The sequence below is a fragment of the Eretmochelys imbricata genome, chromosome 2, assembly GCF_965152235.1.
Source record: "Eretmochelys imbricata isolate rEreImb1 chromosome 2, rEreImb1.hap1, whole genome shotgun sequence".
Lineage (NCBI taxonomy): Eukaryota > Metazoa > Chordata > Testudines > Cheloniidae > Eretmochelys > Eretmochelys imbricata.
The window spans coordinates 220939838-220959656 of record NC_135573.1 but is presented as its reverse complement, the minus strand read 5'-3'; the positions used below and the strand labels follow the sequence as shown (position 1 = coordinate 220959656).

General features: G+C 42.0%; 2 protein-coding genes across 7 annotated transcripts in view; one reads left to right on the top strand and one right to left on the bottom strand.

The window, feature by feature from the left end:
- The window catches only part of DYNC1I1 (dynein cytoplasmic 1 intermediate chain 1), a 243295-nt gene extending 239341 nt beyond the window's left edge, over positions 1 to 3954 (top strand). For all 4 annotated transcript variants that reach the window (XM_077809396.1, XM_077809394.1, XM_077809395.1 and 1 more), the window contains one exon: positions 3844 to 3954. In XM_077809396.1, the coding sequence (XP_077665522.1) occupies positions 3844 to 3954 (111 nt within the window). The remainder of the gene's footprint in view (positions 1 to 3843) is intronic.
- A 10054-nt stretch (positions 3955 to 14008) lies between these two features.
- The window catches only part of SLC25A13 (solute carrier family 25 member 13), a 127575-nt gene continuing 121764 nt past the window's right edge, over positions 14009 to 19819 (bottom strand). For all 3 annotated transcript variants that reach the window (XM_077808070.1, XM_077808072.1, XM_077808071.1), the window contains 3 exons: positions 16675 to 16833; positions 16483 to 16573; positions 14009 to 15046 (listed from right to left, as the gene is read on the bottom strand). In XM_077808070.1, the coding sequence (XP_077664196.1) occupies positions 14857 to 15046; positions 16483 to 16573; positions 16675 to 16833 (440 nt within the window). In that variant the 3' untranslated portion in view covers positions 14009 to 14856. The remainder of the gene's footprint in view (positions 15047 to 16482; positions 16574 to 16674; positions 16834 to 19819) is intronic.

The following is a 19819-nucleotide window of genomic DNA, read 5'->3' as shown; positions in this document are numbered from 1 at the left end:
GGCAATTTATGCTAATATTTTTATTATCCAAATATACTCAGACACTAGCATTTTTGGAAAAAAATTTACTGTGTGTAATACACATGAATATTTGAACATTCTTGTGGTGTTGCTTTGTTGTAAGTGGAGGGCAACAATAAAATAGCAACAATTGTGAAATATTCATGATAAAAATCCTATAGCTTTTCACAGAAACTTCTAAAAAAGTTGGCCATCTCTAGTAACTGATCACATAAGCCACACGGTATTGCTTCTCTCACCTAATTTGTGTGTGTGTCTGTGTGTGTGTGTGAGAGATTGTTGGAACTTTTGTGGAAAATGACTGAAAAGGGGGTATGTGCATGGCCCAAACAAATTCATGTAAAAATGTGAATGGATATTTATGGGTGTTGTATGCATATTTTTCCAAGTCTAATGTTGGTTTTGCAGATCTTTTATTTTTAATCATTGTACAGTAGTTATTTGTTTATACAGCACACAACATTGTGGCAGGCAAAATCCAAAGACAAGGAGTGTAATTCTGGCTCCACTGAAGTCAATGGAAATGTTGCTATTCATTTCAATAGGGCTAGGATTTCAACCCCTTTCCCTACTGCTGTCCCTTTCCACTGTAAGGCCATCACCCTGAAAACAGTTGTATTTGCAGAACTGGGCCCTAACATTAGACATAACTCTGTAAATGAATTGAACAAGCACTAAGTGGAGTGAGATGAAGGACAAAAGTTGCAGTAATAAGCTCATGTATCATTATTCTCATTTATGGTATGTGTACATAGAACATCAGGATTGGAAGGGACCTCAGGAGGTCATCTAGTCCAACCCCCTGCTTAAAGCAGGACCAATCCCTGATTTTTGCCCCAGATCCCAAATGGCCCCCTCAAGGATTGAATTTACAATCCTGAGTTTAGCAGGCCAATGCTCAAACCACCGAGCTATCCTTCCCCACTCTGGCTGGTTGCACCAACTTTTCTCTTATTTACTTTTGTATAGTAAATGCATGTACTTCACTTCGTTTGGTTTGGTTTGGTTTTTGGGAAGAGGTGATTTCTCAAAAATAAGAGACTGACCCTGTAAACACTTTCTGCTTAAGGTGGTGCTTACATCTATGAGTAGTGAGAATTTGCAGGATCAGTACCAAAGTTGTTTTGACAGCCTGGCATTTATTTATTCTATGGCCTATGTTGTGCAGGAGGACAGCGTAGATGATCATGGTCTGGCCTTACACTCTATGAATGTATAATTTTGTATTAAAATTCATTATTGTCTTTATTTCTTTTCCGGTGTAACTTTACCAATTCACTTCCTGACCTGTATTGTACAAAATAACGCTCTTTAGCTTGGTCACAGTTAAGTTGCAATGCAGCTGTTACTCAAAAAGAAAAAAACATAGGGACAGAATTGCCCCTATTTCATTATTGAATGTGTTAGTTTTAGTATGTATTTGGCTCTTTTTATATTTTGATGCAACGTGTTAATAAAATTACACTATTCTGCTCTGCAAGAAGATGAAACCCTTTATGAAAGAAGCATCAGTGGGTTCAGTGGTAAAGCTTTTAACAGCTGATCAGGGTAACACTGCAGCTGTGTTGGCCTCTAGGGTCCTACTTTGATCTTATATCTGTGGGCACGTATTGCAACTTAGCTTGGAAAATCATCTCTTGCAGGGGTGTGTAATCATGATCAAGCTTTCAGAGCTGATGTTTTTGCATACTTGCCTCCTTAGCTTTGATTTTTATTTCCTGCAATCATATACTGTATGTTGAAAGAGGGCAGATCTGTCTTTCAAATAAAAATAAGAATAGATCCATTTCTGTATATGCTTTCAAACAGCTAATTCAGGCTTCTTGCGCCTTGAGTGTTGGACTCAATTCCTGAGTGCTTTCATAATTACTAAAATCAAGGAGAAAATATGCAAAAAATGGATATTAGAAATTCAGGGTTAAAAGTAGCAAAACCAGATTGTGAGCAAAGGCACAATGATATATATCATTCAGTATTATCACCAGCTGAGAGAGCTGTCCTAGAAAGACTGCATTCTTTGGCAGTAAATGAAATAAATATTTAACCAAAGTCCAAAAATCAAAATACATAGAAAAATAATTACAGTTGTAAGCTCACTTTTCATACTGTAGCGGAGTGGTTTGAATACATGCTATATACATGGATGTTTTTAAACGTCAGCATGTTTTTCCAAATATTCATTTTTAATTGCCTCCTGACTGAGAGATAGATCCAAAGCTGAAGTAGCTGGAAAGACCCTCAGTGACTCCAGTGAGATTTGGATCAGGCAATAAGGCTTCACCCTGCACACACTTACATAGGTGATTTACTTTGCCTGTGAAGGTCGACCACATGGGACTCCTACTCATATGCTTGCACAATTGGGGCCTTGAACATTAGTACAGACAATATACTTTTTTTCTCCGCTTCCATTGATATTGATAGTTGCCTGTGGACATCGAGAGACCAATTAAGCTGTTTGTCATCCAAAAAATGCCTGTTACAGTTCTGCAATCTATTGTTTCTAAACGAATAAAATCCACCTTAAGTGTGAATAATATTTGTTACCTTTTTTTAAAAAAAAGAAGTAGTAAGCTTTCAATTGAGCCTATATCAATTGCATATTGGACACTCTAGACTGGATCAGTTATTTTCTTTCTTAGTCTGCGAAGCGTTCCTCATGTAATGCGCATAAAATAGCATATAATAAAACTGAGTTACTAACAGCCAACCTAGTGTACCATACTGTTTCATGTCTTTAAACAGTTCCTTTTTCAGTACCAAAAGCTGCATAATGTCTGTAAACAGTTCCTTTTTCATACTACCTTCCAGGGAAAGATCACAAGCTTTAAGACAGCAGCAAATACATGCATGGTTAATTTAGATGCTTGTTGCCATTTTCTTTTATTTGAGTCAATAAAAATGTATGTTCAGGAAGTTTGAATTTTTCCATGATTATATCAATCCCATTTTGCGTTCTCGCTCGAGAACTGCGATGCTGGATCGAACTGGAAAGGACTACAGCATTATTTTGCCATATCACTAAAACATTCTGTCTGGAAGTTCAATCAGATCAGTAAAGCAATATTTACTTGGTCTGCTTAAGCAGTTTAACATTTCTATGAGAATGTATTTCTTATTGTCACTTATTTAACATTGAGGTGGGCAACTAAAGTAAGCATAATTTATTTAGATTGATACTGGAAGCATTAATGAACTTTAGAACAGTGTAATTCTTTACCTAAAGACTGTGTTATCATATGCACGTAGGACTACATTTTTGAAGGTATTTAGGGGTTTAACTCCCATTGATTTCACCTAATTACCTTTACAAATCTGGGCCCTCGGCCCCAATCTTGCAAATAATTATACTCAGGAATAGTTTCACTGACTTCTTTGAATGACTCACCTTTATAAAATTAAGCATGTGTGTAAACATTTGCAGGATCAGGGCCTTGTGTTGTCTTGAAAAATATCAAATATACTAACATAGGGCCAAATTTCACAGTCTTTACTCAGAAAACACATTCATTGACATCAGTTAGAGCTTTACTCAAGTAAGGACTGGAGAAATGGGCTTTAAATGCAGCAATTATTTCCAACTGATTCTAAAGAGGGAGATGATAAATTTGTCCTGAATCCATGTCATTGCTTTACAACTGCAGAAGTAAACCACAGAGTTCTTTTGCGAGGGCCCCATGTTGCAGTCCTTAATCACGCAAAACTCACATTGACTCTTGGAGGAATTATATGTGAGTCAGGCCCGCAATATTATCTTTGCACTGCAAAGTATTCTCTTTTTGTGCATACCCACTTCACCTTTTCATTTCATTTATTTTCCAGCTTGCTGTTCCACACAATGACGAATGGACCCGTTTTGCTCGGACACTGGTTGAAATCCGTGCCAACAGAGCGGACAGCGAAGAAGAAGGGACTGTGGAATTGTCTGCCTAGAGAAAAGGAGGTTTCAATTGTTTGTGTAGCGCAGTATCTATCCCTTGTTGAGTATGCCAGTTTTTGGTGTCAAATCAGTATCACTGTGGCTTTTGATGCCAGTGTCCCTGTCAGCATTGCTTAGAGAGCTCCATGTTAATCACACTGCGCTTTACACAAGGCTGAGAATCTCCAGAGCAGTTCCATACTTTATATTTCTGTCTGAAACGTAAGAAAGAAAAGACAAATCAAACCTTTATGGGTTTAGCTGTTGCCTTTTAACTACTTAGTAGCTGTATTTAATAGCTAGAAACCATGGTTAAACTTGTGCTCACATGCACTTCTGGCAAAGTCCTATTAAATCCATATGAAGCCAGATATGATTATGTGCAGATGTGGTGTGCTTCATGATATGGGACTGGGCCCAAGACTTTAGATGTGGTGTTTCACATGGTGACTTACATTATGAATGGATGTACTATACAAAAGTTGCTGCTCCTTATTTATTGCGGTGTGCTGCATGGAACATATTTATTTGAAAGCATTAAAATAAACGATCCTAAAGCATGTGCATAATGAGAGCACTGCATTGTCTCTGTGCTGCTGTAGAGGCTACATTACCATTCAAATACTAAAGACGTAAGATCTATAAATGTTTGTTTGAGTGGATGGAATGATTTTTTTTAAATGCCTATTATTTCTAGGCACTTTAACAATATTTCATGTACAGTCGGTCGTTGATGCTTGTCATGGTAACACTAACAGGCTGACAATTGTAGTTCCTGAGTATGACACCAATATTGCCAATAAACTTATTCTGGAGCAACGTGGTTACTCCTTTCGGGCCAGCGGTACTCAGCGTTTTAATCACAGGACATTGGCTAGGCACTGGGAACACGTGACTTCCAGGAATTGCAGAATGCTCATACAACTGCTATGTAAACAGATACCTTAGGCTTTTGTTAATGCATTTACATGCATCAAATTTTCACAGGAGTCTAGAAGAACTAATCTTTGTTGCCTTCTAGATCAGTGGTTCTCAACCAGGGCCCTCTGGGGGTCCACAAGCAGGCTTCAGGGGGTCCACCACGCAGGGCCAGCGTTAGACTTGCTGGGGCCCAGAGTGGAAAGCCAAAGCCCCACCACGTGGATTTGAAGCCCAAGGCCCTGAGCCCCATCACTTGGGGTTGAAGTTGAAGCCTGAGCAATGTAGCTTTGTGGGGGGCTCCCTGTTGCAAGGGGCCCCAGGCAATTGCCCTGTTTGGTACCCCCTAATGCCAGCCCTGGCTTTTATATGCAGAAAAAACAGTTGTGGCACACATGGGCCATAGAGTTTTTATAATATGTTGAGGGGGGCCTCAGAAAGAAAAACCTGTTCCAGGTGGTGTTTTTTCTATGTATATCTGTGCAGAGTTAGACATTTCTGCTCTCTGCTGCATGCACAAAGAGTGTAAGGTAGAGAGCTCTTACGTGTACTGCCCCCTTGTGCAAGGGTGGGCGGGTGGAAAGGGCTGCAGGCAGCATTTTCCTTTCACTCCGTGCAAGTAGCATGGCAGGATGCCATGACAGCATTCAAAAAAGCATTAGCCAAGTCTGCATCCTGGTGCACCAGCCCACGCGTCTTGGCCCAAAGGATCATACACAAAGGCGGATTCCATGGTGAGTCAAACTAGGGCGAGTCTGTGTTCTGAAGTGTTCTGTGATTGGACATGGCTGCGAAGAACAGAGTTCAAGGAGATGCTGCTGCCCGCAACTTTCCAGTCAGCATAACCAGGACCAATTGTGTCATGTAACTAGTCTTAGACCCTGCACCCACCAAACATGTGTTTAGCATTGTATCAGCCAACTGTGCTTCACGCCAGGCTCAAACACAGGACCATTTGAAATGTGGACCAGCCCTAGGAGTGTCTTCATTGGTGTAATTTACACACAAGGTGACCAGTGTGTAAATCAGGACTGGGGGAGGGAGTTAACAGTTGCTGATATAAGACAAAGCCTCTAATATCGGGACATCTAGTCACCCTACTAACACACTGAAATGGCAAGCAGAAGGTGTAAGTCAGACTTCCTTACACTTACACTCACTTCTAAGCTGCCTGCAGTCTGCCTGCTAGAAGGCCTCTTTAGCCCTATTAGTAGGGCCCTACTAAAGTCAAGGTCCATTTTGCTCAATTTCATGGTCATGGGTTTTTTAAAAAAAATAAATTGAATTATTTCAGCTATTTAAATCTGACAGTTCAGTGTTGTAATTGTAGATATCCTGACCCAAAAAGGAGTTGTGGGTGTGTGTGAGTCACAAAGTTATTGTAGTGGGAAGGTTGGGGTACTGCTACCCTTGGCTCTGCCTTCAGAACTAAGCACCTGGAGGGTGGCGGCTGCTGGCCAGGATCCTAGCTCTGAAGGCAGAGCCGCTGCCAGCAGCAGCGCAGAAGTGAGGATGGCCTGGTTTGGTCTTGCCACCCTTATTTCTGTGCTGGTGCCTGCAGAGCTGGGCCCTTGGTCAGCAGCTGCCGCTCTCTGGACGCCCAGTTCTGAAGGCAGCAGCACAGAAGTAACGGTATGGTATTGACACCCTTATCACCGCACTGCTGCTGCTGGCAGGGCGCTGACTTCAGAGCTGGACGCCCAGCTCTGAAGGCAGCATAGAAGTCAGGGTGGCAATACTGCGATCCCCCTAAAATAACCTTGTGACCCCCCCCAACTCTCCCTTTTGGGTCTAGACCCCAAATTTGACTGGTCTCCCCCATGAAATCTGTGCTTTTACCCTATCCTATACAGATTTCATGGCCCGTGATGCCTTTTTCAGGGCTGTGAATTTGGTAGGGCCCTGCGTATTAGATGGCTACTACACATGCAGCTATCTGCAGTACTTGCTAATCAAATAGATAAACTGGTCCTGCCCAACGGAGCACCAGACAGCACTTCAGAGTTCGACATCTTCACTCCCCACATCCCAATCTATGGAATCCTGCCGTGAGTGACAGACATCCTTTTGCAGAAGATGCACTAGACATCCAGTGTAAGTGCACTGGTAAGTCAGAGAACATCTAAATGATGCCCCTTGCACACCCAATTGAGTACACAAAATTGGAAAGCAAAGGTGAGGCCTATTGGGCTTCCAACAGGAAGTCCAATAAATCCTGCATTCCAGGCACTATGTTGCCTCTAACTCCCCGAACAGTGAGCTCAGGTTTAGGGGGAGGGGAAGTATTTTTCTGAATATGTTGTTCCATTATTTCCAATCATAGATGAAAAAACTCCCTCATCCACTGTGGAAGTTAAGACTAGCCAGTTCTTCCAGTGCATTGTAAACTGCTGGCAAATTTGCCTCTCCTTTTTCCATATTACCTTTCAGTTTTGAAACCTAAGGGGAAAATGCTGCATATTTTACCTTCCGATCTCTCGCGCCTTCATTGCTTTAATAGCTTCTAAAACAGTTTTAAGAGAAACCTCAGAAGACTCTTCAGGATTCACGGCTGTGCACACAGGAAAATGCCCACCTGGCATAGAACACTGCTCCTCCTGGCCCCCTGGCAGCAGGCCTTGATCACAGAGAAGAGGCTTTTTCCTTTGGGGACAGCGGGCTAAAAAAAGAGGCTCGGTCCAGGAGCTTCAAACAGAAGAGGTCCAGGCACAAGGGCAGCATAGAACATCATAAGGTTGAGACTAAACTATTGCAGCGCAGTCCAGGAAGAATAAGGTTCTGCTGCAGAGTAAAGCAACTGCTTGCCAGATATGTGCTTTCACTCCACCTCTCCTGGACAGGCCTGCTGTATGGGGTTCTTTCCTGGCTATCCATGGTTAAGGCTTTGAGTCTGTCACATAGGTCACGGATTCCATGACTTTCCATGACCTCAGTGACATTGGGGCCCCACAGCAGTTCAGCTACTGCAGCAGCAGACCCCACTCCCCCAGCCCTGCAGGACAGTGGGGGATCCTCCAGAGCTACCCAGCCCCAGAGGGTGGCAGGGACCCTGCAGTTCCCAGTCACCGTAGGTGGTGGGGGACCCTCCCCCCTAGCTCTACAGGGTGACAGGGGATCCCCATCAGCTCCTAGCCCTGTGGTCAGGGGTCCCTTCCAGCTCCCAGCCACTGGGCAGGGGGCAATAGCTTCCTGCTGTTGCATGCAGTAGGGCAGGGTACTGGCCCCTCCTCCCTCCCCATTTTGTCAGGGATAGGTCATGGTTTCTGTGAATTTTTGTTTAGTGCCCATGACCTGTCCATGATTTTTTCTAAAAATATCCCTGACAAAATCTTAGCCTTATCCATGGCTGATAACCTTCTGACACTTCATACAATCCATTTCCAGACAAGTATCTCAAAGTTGAGCCCATACGTCCACAGAGTGTTCCCATGTTTGCTCAAGATCCCACTAAACACAAAATTCCACTGTTTCATAAAAATGAAGCCACCCCTTCCACTCCCAACATGCACCTTCCACCAACAGCCAGCCTCAGACAAGATGAGTACAACAACCATTTGTGGATCACTGCATGGTTGGCATTTAAACAGCAGTTAGGCAATATAGTAGACTACATCTTTGATTTCATTTGTAATCTTTCCTTTCCCCTCTACATTTGTACAGCCCTGAGCACATGCCTATTGGTCAAGAATGAGCAAGAAAATAGTATCTCTAGGCAATGGCTGCAAACCATTGTTAGTGGGTCCATTTCTTCTAGGCATTGCAACGGAAACAAGCCTGGAGAGCACAGCAGCCTTTTAGCTGGATCCAGAGAGGGCACTGAAAATGTAAGGATAGCATGGAAGGAACATAGATGATTGTTAGAGAAGCAGACACTTGGGATATTAAGGGGGGGGGGGAGGGCAGACGGAGGATGTGACAAGTGTTGTGAAAACAGGGGCAGACTTATGAAGAGATTTAGAGGCGGGGTGCGTGGCGGGTGAGGCTTGAGTTTGGTGTGTTGAGGAAGAGAGAGCCAGTGAAGGTATTTAGAACCAGCTCTTCAAAAGGTATTTGAGCACCTAACTCCTACTAATTTCACTACCTAAAAACCTTTGAGGAGCTGGGCCTTATTTCCTGAACTCATTGAAGTCAATGGCAAAAGCTTCTTTTTTACTTCAGTGATGCAGGATCAAGACCTTAATGAGGAAGAGTCCTTGGTAAGAGCAGTTTTAGCAGAGCAGATGCCAGAGAGGAGAGAATTCATTGTGGAGTTGGAGGAAAGGAATTCAAGGCAGTAGCTGTAAATGGTAATAGGGTTTACTTCTCTTGCCACCAAAACGCAGCCTCCTCTGGGGCAAAATGGGGTAGCTATTTAAAAGTGTGCAAAAATGCTAAATAGGAATACGAAGAGGACTGCCATATCCAGTTGAAGCTGCCAAGGTACCATAATTAGCTAAGCTGGAATTTGGCCAGGACATACTGTTTAACGCTCCTATTCTTAACAAAATATACAAGGGGATTTTAACGATTTCAAAGTGACCAGACCCTCTGCTTCACGGCTCATCCAGAACATGTGAATAATATAATGGCAGCTGGGCAAAGAATCAGACTAAATACCATGTCATCGGTTTGAAGCCACTTTTGGCAGCTTCAGGTACAATGTGAAAGGCTTGAAAATTTAGTCTTAAATTTAGCCACTGAGATGTAGACTCAATGTATTCGTCTAAAGCTCTTATTTAAATAAGGATAATCAAGGCTAATGCTTAAGATTTTGTCATGTATATTTTTAGTAAAAGTCAGGGACAGGTCACGGGCTTTTGTGAATTCTTCTTTATTGCCTGTGACTTATACTAAAAATATCCGGGGGCCCTCCATCACCTGTGGTGGCTCGAGCGCTAGGGTCCCTTTTCCCCTACAGGGCTCTTGCGCACCAGGTTCCCTTCCTCCCATGGCTCTGAGCTGCAGGGTTCCCCCTCCCACCCACAGCAGTGAGGAGCCCCCCAGCTGCGAGGAGCTGTGGGGTACACCCACTGCTGGGGGCCCCTGCCATCCGGGGCAGGCAGGGGATGGGGGGAGCTGCTGGGGGCCCCTGCTGTCCATGGGCAGTGGGGGGGGTCTCTCAACTCCCCCCTCCCCCCACAGCGGCCGGGAGCTGCAGGGTATGCCCACCATGTCAGGTGGCGGGGGTACCCTGCTGTTCCTGCAAGCCACTGGGGGGGGGGGTCCAGCTCGTACAGCTCCCAGATGCGTGTGGGCTGAAGTCATGGAGGTCTTTGGAAGGCACGGATTTCATAACTTCCACGACCTCCATGACAAAAATCGTCATCTTAATCAAGGCAGAGTAGGTGGTGGTAGAGGTTGATATTTCAGAGTCTAGACGGGTACATTATAAACACTTAAGCGGTGTTTTCAGGGGATGCAACAGTCCTTCCCCTTGCACATTCCAGGGCAAGGACTCCGGGGTGTTTTCAAAGAGTCTATTTTGGATGCCCAACTTGCGGCACCTCACAGGGTTCTGATTTTCAAAGGATCGGTGATCAGCACTGTCTCAAAATCAGGTTCCGAGGTAAGTACCCCAAAAATTACTGTACTGAAAATTTAGTTCCTCGTCGTAAACTGTGAACGCACGTCACAAACTCTTCACGTTACCTGTGCTGGCAGAATGGTATTTGTGGAGTTAGGGCACGCTGTGACAGGTGGACAGTCTTTGGTATAGAAACTGCTATTCCTGCTGCTGCTGGGTTTTGAATAATCCTTGGTAAAATGCGATACAAAAAAAAATTCAGCTATATGAGGGTCTGATCACCTTCACTGGTTCAGAGCAAGATTGACTGATAACCTTAGCAGCTGATGGAGACGCAAGGGTCTAGGGACACAGCCATCGCTAAAGCAGCAGGCAGGCACGTTCGATGGAGGTAAGATGGTTTTCATAGTTACAGATGGCTGTCAATAGGGTTAAAAGAGTGATTTTCTGTCAAGATCCTAAGCAGGGTTAATTCTCTAGTAATATAACTGTTATAATCTACTGTGTTGTGCATACAATGAATCCCCATCACTTGATTTGGGGGAGGAAAGAGAAAAATCAGACAATTCTTTAACACATAACCAAAGCTGCTGGGATGAACTTTGCGAGCGGCTGAATTGCTTCCTAATGCTATGAGGAATAGGGCATATAATGGCAAAAAGCCACTAACATGCATCTTAAAATATCTCCTCTTGCTGAACAGTAACATGTAAAAAAGCCTTTGCCGAATGCCTTTTGGATAATAAATAGGAATACAGAGCATCATGTGTAGTTACAAATGCAGTTTGCTCAAATGCTTTTTTTCTGGGTATTTGCTGCATTTTACCAGAGAGTTATAAAATGCAAGTGTCTTGAGGTTTACATATTCTGAACCATTAAATACTTTATGGATAATCACTAGATTTAAATATTGTTTTCTAGTCTAAGCAATGTTAATAAATATTTCAGCAAAAACACTGAAGCCTGAAATTCACAACAACTGTTTCAATGAGAGGTGGCAGATTTCTCCCCCCAACAGGCAGTTGCTGGAATTCATCAGCACTGAAGAGCTAAGCAGGTAGGAACACACCAGAAGTGATGTTATACGTGGGGTACATGAAGACAAAAAGGCCATCGATCCCTAAGAAAGCTGTCGAGTGGTTTAATGGTTTTCATATTTTTAGGTTTAGGAAAACTTGCTTAAGTTATTTTTGAAGCTTGTGGTATGTTGCTCACAAAACTGTTGCTGCAAACTGTAAATATTAAGCTATCCAACTCAAAAGCTCCACAGTCACCTGGCCAAAATACATATGCACTAGCTATGGTGTAAGGAGAGAGCCAGGACATGGATTTAACACTTCAGAAACACCCCAACATGCTACTATATGGAGGATTACCAATTCTTGAACAAAATTTGACAACAGATTACTCAACAGAACTGCAAAATGCAAATAAACTGAGGTTACATCCCACCTTACCCCTCCCAGACTGCATAACTTATCCATAAACCAGAAGAGTGCAAACATCTGAAAGCTTTTTTTTAAAAGAGAAACCAAAGAGCAAAATCTTACAAGATCTGAGCCAGTAAGTTCTTCAGCATAAGAGCTTATACCATGCATCTCCATACAGCACCCAGAGCAAGAATGTGTCATACAGCCTCTCACATGTCGATCCTGACTAGAGTCTTTGGATACTACCATAACATTAATGTGGTTTTTTGTTAATCCCCTCATCATCTGTAAGAGCAGTTAGGGGCAGAGGGATATTTTGTATGTGGCTTTACTAAGAATTTTTGGTTGAAATTGTGATAGCTCAATATCTACACTACAAACAAAGAAATAAGGGAGGGGATTGACACTATCACAGATCAGTCTAGTTTGCTATTGCCTGATGCTATCAGAGCAATTTGTGGGGGTTCAGAGCCTTCCATGGTACATTTAGTATCGTGTACTATATCTGAGTTGGAAGCATGTAGTTAAGAACTATTGCCCCATGGACTGAGAAAGCAGCCAGCTGTGGAATACGGTACCAGAAGCTATGAGGCAGAGGGCATTAGTGACCAGAGGACTTGGGTTGGATTTTTTTTTCTAAACCCCAGGAAATGGTTTTTCCTTTTAAGTTAAAAAATCAAAACCTGCATGGGTGTTGATTAGAACCATTTAAAAAACGACTGAACCTTGCTTTATTGGAGCATGTGCACAGGGACAAGGGGAGTTCCAGTTTGGCTCCAGCAGCACACAGGTCAAATCCTTCCCAGTGAGGCTTCCAATGCGCGTCGTGTCGTGTCGTAAGTAAGCAGTTGCTAAATGATTTTATGCACTTCGTGTGTGTGTGGGGGGGTGTCTTCCTCCACGGGAAATGCTGCCTGCTATGTATACAAAAGAAGTCCTTCCTTAGCTGCTTGAGTCTCCGCATTTGCTCTCATCAGCAGCTAAGACAGACAGGAAAGTGCACATTCTAGTGACGGCAAAGATTTAGAAAAAGATATAAAAATAGCACTAAAACCAAATGGCTTGAAGTTCTGAAGTGTTGATCCTTGGCAGCTGCCATTACCAGTATATTCTGTGGCTTTTTTTTTTTTTAATATATGAAATAGTTTGGTGGGGGAATGGAGTTTATTTTTAACAGAGTAGCAGTTACTTTTGGGGACCAGAACTCAGTGAGCTGCTCCCATCACCTGCCTCTCTCACACAGAGCTCATGAGCTCAGCAGAATTCAGTAATGACACCTGGAAAAAGCAGTGTGCATGGCTGTCAGGGTTCCCAAAACAGAATTACAATCAGATTATATTTGTGTTTATTAATTTTTAAATTTATGGATACTCCAGACTCCTCCTGCTGCTCCGTTTCCCTGATTAGTTTGAAATGTAAACACTGCCAATTAAAGCAGTTTTCTGTAACAAGCCATATATAATGCAACTAATATATCCATTTCCATTTGGCATTTGGACAAGTTACAGTGTAACCAATATGATGTCATATACCTAATAATGTAATATTTTTACAAAGTACAGAACTTTAATATTCCCATAAACTCATACTTCACATTTAATAGAAATGAAAATATTTAGCAAGGATTACTGCCCTGTAAGGACCTAAATCTTGTGACACCTTTTAGGAGCAACATCAGGGGCCCACTTCAACCTGCACTGGCTATATAGGCAAATTGTTTAAAAGTTAGTTACTTAAACAAAACAGAGAGAGCTTCAAACTAATGAAAGTTTGCTCCAATTCAGGCTTTTAACTAAAGAAAAGTTTCTTCTTGAGCCACAGCCGCATCAAAGGGGCTCTCCTCTTCACAATCCCAAGTTGTTATGCCTCAGGTGGTCAAAAGTAACTACATTCCTAACCCAACCTGTAAATGCCTGTACATAATGAATGAAGTTAGCCTTGAAACAGAGTATAAAATTGAAAGACACACATTAAATCTGCTGTGCAACTTGCATAACAGACATTTGTCTCGCCGTTTGAAAGGTTTATTTCTAACTTCATAAATACACAATCCTCTAAACATTGTGCAAGGCACTCCCTCCCCTCCCCCCAGATAAAATCTTGTGTTCTAGAATATTTTAATCTCTTTATTCAACTGAATAAAGTAAATAATCTAGAAACAAATAATTTCCAATTACAAGCCAGTAGTTAAGGCAGGTACCATTGATACAGTGCATGGATTTTTCTATTGCATTTATTTAAACAAGCAGCATTTACTAAGTGCATCATACAAACAAGAATCCAGATATCAGCATGTCCAAGATAGGCACCTAGTCTTGTAATTTCACTGTACGCGTAATAAAATGCCAAAAGTACTTCCATAAAGTGCAAAGACTATGGACAATAACACTTCCTTCCTAGCGTTTTGATACCATTAACAGAATACCTTGACTCAACATTTATAAATGTGGTTTCCATTACAAAAACATGTTCCACATAAAAGCTTCACAATACAATCCAGAAACTGAACTTGTGCGTGTACTTATTTAAAAAGTTGAAGCCATAGTGGTAGACTCAGGTACTGTGTGTGTGAATATATATATATTTTGAAGTCTACAAACGCACTAAGCTTATAACCAATTTACATGTACAGTCAAAATCATTCTGCTTGAGCACCATGATCTCTATTGACTATTTCAGTGACAATGCGTGATATCCAATATGCAGCCACTTTGGCATAACAATCCTTATTTGAATGTTACCTGTCAGATGATCGCATTCATAACTCCCACCCCTAATCCTGCCCCATAAACAGAATCTAATATTAGTGCCTTCCAAACATAAAGCACATGTCAGATGTGGACAATACATTCATGGTCCTGAACCCAAAGAATAACTGGTAATAATTTCACAGTGATCTGGTTAAGGAAGCACGAAGACCAATGATTACGTTTAAGAAAACTGCCTTAGAACTGAAATGACACTTAACTGATATATGATGAAAAGCTAAAGGAATGAAATATTAGACTGATCAGAAACGTGGCTCTTTCACCACTAATAAAACTCCACAGCAGTAACATGACATCTTAAGGTCCAATGGCTGCAGCAGCCTGTGAGGTAGGTGGTGATGACTTAAATCGAGGTAGGTATAGTCCAAATTTATTTTCAATCCCTGCAAATGTGGCAACTGCTAATTTATAACCTCCAACATGGTCAGGGTTAGGAGCAGGTAGTGTGATCCTGGATTTAGGAACGGGCTCTGATCCAGCTGGTTTTCTGCAAAATAAAAGTTAAACTTCCGTAAAAACACTGACACCAAAATCGCTCCATAAATTGTAAATCAACTATCTTAAGGTCAAAAATCCCACAGCCGCTTGGCAAAAACATCCCTGCTACAAAGTAATGAGAATCACATTGTAATATTTTAGAAAGATCCCAACAGCTTTCATGCTAATCATCACAGAGAGTTGTCAAACCTAGATGAAATTGTACAGCATGTTACTCGATGAGACTGCAGTAAACTGTGGCCATATCCCATCCCCAGCTCCTGCACTCTGCATCACTCATCCAGGAACCGGTAGAGTTTGTACAGCTAACGTTTTTGTATAGGTATCTACATCGCAAATGAAGGCGTGATTGTGATAACGGTAGGCATACCCGTGTTAGCTTTCATCTAGCTGGTGGGGGTAACAAAAGTAGTGAAAACATGATGGCAGAGGCTTTAGCGTGGGCTAGTCACCCCAGCATAAACCTACAAGGACCCTGGGTTCGTTCTTACCTGTGCTAGGTAGATTATGCCTTCCCACGCTACAATCACACCTTCATCTGTAGTATAGAAATACCTTAAGAAGGCACTGACAGTACATACACAGCAATGCTTGGGGAAAGGGGATATTTTGTGCATGGTTTTACTAACCATGATTTTTTTTGTTAACAGTCCCAGTACTTCCACTGGAAAACCAAAGAATGGCAAATTCAGCTACACACTTCTAAGGGAACTGATGCCAGCAAAACCCACTCTTGCTTCCTCCTTGTGATCTCCCTGATGCCATCGTAAACCATTTAGGTGCGTTTAAAAGCCTTATCGTGTTAACATTGCCTAAATGCAGTTGCATTTGTTGCAGAGGACGCAACAGAGTCAATACATTGTGATGGAAATATCAGATCCCTGTTCTGCAACAAGCAAACGTGGTGCATGCGTAAAGGGAGGCAGAACTGAGGCTCCACCAACAACTGAGCAATCACTGCATTCAACTGCTACAGCCCTTTTAACAATAATAGGCTGCCCAGTCACATGCAGAACCCCTCCCCAACAGCAATGTCTTAGTAATGGTGCATTGTTGCCTATTAGTTAGCGCAGGAAGGAGTCAGGAATCCCAAGTTCTATTCTCTGTTCTGCCATTTATCCTCTGAGGGTCTCATTTTACACTGACGTCCAAAATATCCTCTCAGGGTCTGTTATGGTACTAAAATGAGGCCCAGCTTGCTGTGAAGTGGGTACAGAAATGCTTGCTCAAATTCCACTGAAGCTTAATTAATTTGGTGCAGTGAAGCCTTTTATCTCACGATCTCAAAGTTCTCTCTGTAACTGCAAAGCATTAAGAACTAATGTTCCAATCCTGCAACTGACTCTGCAGGGGCACAGGGGTTCGCTTCCGCAGAGCCAGTTGCAGCATCAGTGCCCAAATGATACGTTCACACAGTATACTTACACTCCCCCAAAGTCAATGTAAAGCCATCTCTGCAACAGCTCGTAAGTCACCAAAGTTACACCAAACTGAGGAGAGGATCGAAACACACGAGCTTGAAAGAAAAACAAAACAAGTGTGAGCAACAAAAATCAATTAAAAACCACAACTGGCTCCCTGTCATCAAACAAGTGGCATCTAAGTTGTTTTACATACCACCAGCTCCTTTCCACAAAGCTTTCGGGCCTTCCTCTCGCAGTATCTTTCCAAAGCAGTCTATGACGCCACTGTAAGTGGTTTGCCCTGCCCGGGCTGCCACTTGTAATCGAGTCTTGATAACATCAGCAGGGGTCACTAGGGAGGCCGCAGGCATACCTAAAAATGAAGCGGGGGAAAAAAAGAGACTGGTATCAGTAAGTTGTGACACATACTAGATGCTTCCTGCACGGGAAGGTTACTGTGCCTTTCATTCTTACCTCAGAAAACTCAGGCCCCAAATATTTGCTTTTAATGAGAAAGCAGAATAGTGAATAGGGCTAGCCACTGTGAAAAGTGCTTCACGCATATAAGGCTCTGGTTAGATGAACAGCCCCACCATATTTTTATTTGAAGTCAGGAGGCGCATACAGACATTTTCAGTACAAACCATAACCCTGAATAGTTAACAAGTTAACAGGTTTTGGAGAGGACGTTCATCTCTCCCTTTCACGCCCCTTTGTGGTTTCTGACATTCCCATCACACAATGCGCTGGAAAAAGCATGTTCACACACACCTTAAACAACCTCATGCAAGATGTTACTGGGAGCTAGGTAATGTTGTGCACAATCAGCAAGATGCACAAGCGAAGGTTTAAAGGGTTCATTTTTCTCATTAGGAAACTCACATTTCTCAGCTGCAGAGCAATGTCTGACATCCTCAGTTTAATATTTGGAGGTAAATTTAAATTTACTCTGGCAGATAATCAACTGAAAGCAACAAATACTGAATAACAGCAGGCGAGATTTCTAAAGTCATTGTAGCAAATCAGGGCTGCCCATGTTGAGATTAAAAAAAAAAAAAAAAAAAAAGCAGCGAGACTGTGCTCAAAAGACACTGTCTCTTATGGTTTTATTACTTTTCCATTCTGCATATGTTCCAAACCAAGTTGGTCAGACACAGATGCATAAATCTCCTTTGCTTTTTTTTTTAAGGCTTAATAATTGTGTAACAATTTTTGTCCAAACCAGTATGGTCTGGCTCAAAGCACCATCTCACCCTCCTAACAGACTGCTTTGAAAGCTGTGTGTAAGTGTGCGCATATCACTAAAATAGGAGCCGCTCCTCCTCTCCCTAAACCCAGAAAAGAAGCGAGCACGTGAGCATGCATGAGCACGTGCACACACACAAACTTTCACGTTTGCAAATTTGGCAGGCAAAGGCTAAAACACGGTTAAAGTTTCACCTGAACTAAATTCCAGAAATGCTGATTTACTCCCCCACTTACCATTACTGACCACAGGATATATTTACGTCTTCAACTTAAAGATGTCCTTTAGAGATCAACCAATGTTTTCAAGGAAAACCAAAAGACATACTTAGAAACAATACAGCTTACTCTATGTTAATTACCATCTCTCATCTCTCTCCTCACCTGTTATTTATTACTAGGGACATTTGTGTTTAAAAACAAACTTACAACTGAAATTAGACAAATTACACAGCAGCAGATGACATAAAATGAAGAGGGATAAGGGGGAAGGGATGAGGAGGTTCATAGGAGAAATAAGCAGAAAGAACAAATTAACTTGTGATCCTCTGACATTATTATAATCTCCACATCAAATGTTGTAACAAAGAAACTGGGATATTAGGTGAAGAAAGAGCAACAGGAGAAGATCAACCTAAGGAAAAAAAGTTTTGATTTTATACATGTCCCTAATAACAAAAAAGGGGAAAAGAAATATATAAATAACATGGGTCACATCTTGAGAAACAGGCATGCATGCATAAGATACATGTGCACATTTACATGTACATGTGCTGTGCAAGATGGGTATTTTCCACAACTAAGATGAGTTCGAGCACATTTTGAGGCTCACACACTCCTGAAAACATAATGCAATTCTACTGATGCAGAATTGGCTCTAACTACGGTGGATCAGATTCTCAGCTAACGTAAACCAACCTGCCTCTGCAGAAGTCAAAAGAGTTAGACTGATTTACACCAGCTGAGGATATGACCCAACATTTTAGAGATGTTTTTCCATGACATGCCCATGACTTTTTAGTGAGAGCGCCAATCTTCCAGTTCATCAATCCCTTGTTTTGATCTTTAGAGTTACTAGCTTGCCTCTAATAAAAGAAATATCTTGCTTCTGTAAAAATAGGGCACCCATGTCCCTGCACTGTTCCACATGATGAGCATCATGACTCTAATACTGTGCAGGAATCTGCTTATGTAAAAGTTAACCTGGAATGGAATTTTACTGAAAATACTGGATAAAATTCCCGTTATAGCTGATTTCCTAGCACATATCAGCAACTATGCGGACTGCTTCTGTGGCTGAACTTCAAAGCGACAGTTATCTCAGTCTGCAATCACCTGACAATGGCTAGAAAGAGAAAAATACTAACATCTAAGAAATGGGTTGGCTTAAGAATACCAGTTTATATTTCAGGTCTGTAGATAGGCTCCAAAGTTCAAAAATTGTTTTGTTCCATCAAAATGGGTTAGAATTAACATGAGTTTAACTCAATCTTCTTTCAACAATTTCTGTTTTTTGTTTTTTTTAAGCACCAGCCATTCGATTAGAGATGTTTTGACTGGTGCCAGCTCAATTCCTATGCTCTACAAGGCATTGCACAAAGAGCTAGTAGAAAGAAGTGACGGCACAGGATTCATCAAGACTATCTGGTTTTTAGAGTTAAGCCTGGGCCATAATCCAGCTGAAGATGTCCAGAAGTTCCAGGCTGCCCAAAGTCTGGACACACACAAATGTTAGCTATATAAGCAGGCTACTCTTCCCAGAGACACTCCTGTGCCCTTGACAACAAAAAGCTGCCCAGCTGTCTACAAGAAGAGGGGAATTTAAAAAAAAACACAAGTAACCACATTCTGAGCAATTCAACTACCTGTACTGGGTTTATTTCTCTCCATCTTCCTCCTGATCCACTAGCCCTTTACTTACAACTGCTGGAGTGTGTGCTGCTTACAGAGGAGATGTCTAGGTCAGGGGTTCTCAAACTGGGGTTCGGGACTCCTCAAGGGGTAGCGAGGTTATTACATGGGGGGGTTGCAAGCTGTCGGTCTCCACCACAAACCCCACTTTGCCTCCAGCATTTATAATGGTGTTAAATAAATAAGTGTTTTTAATTTATAAG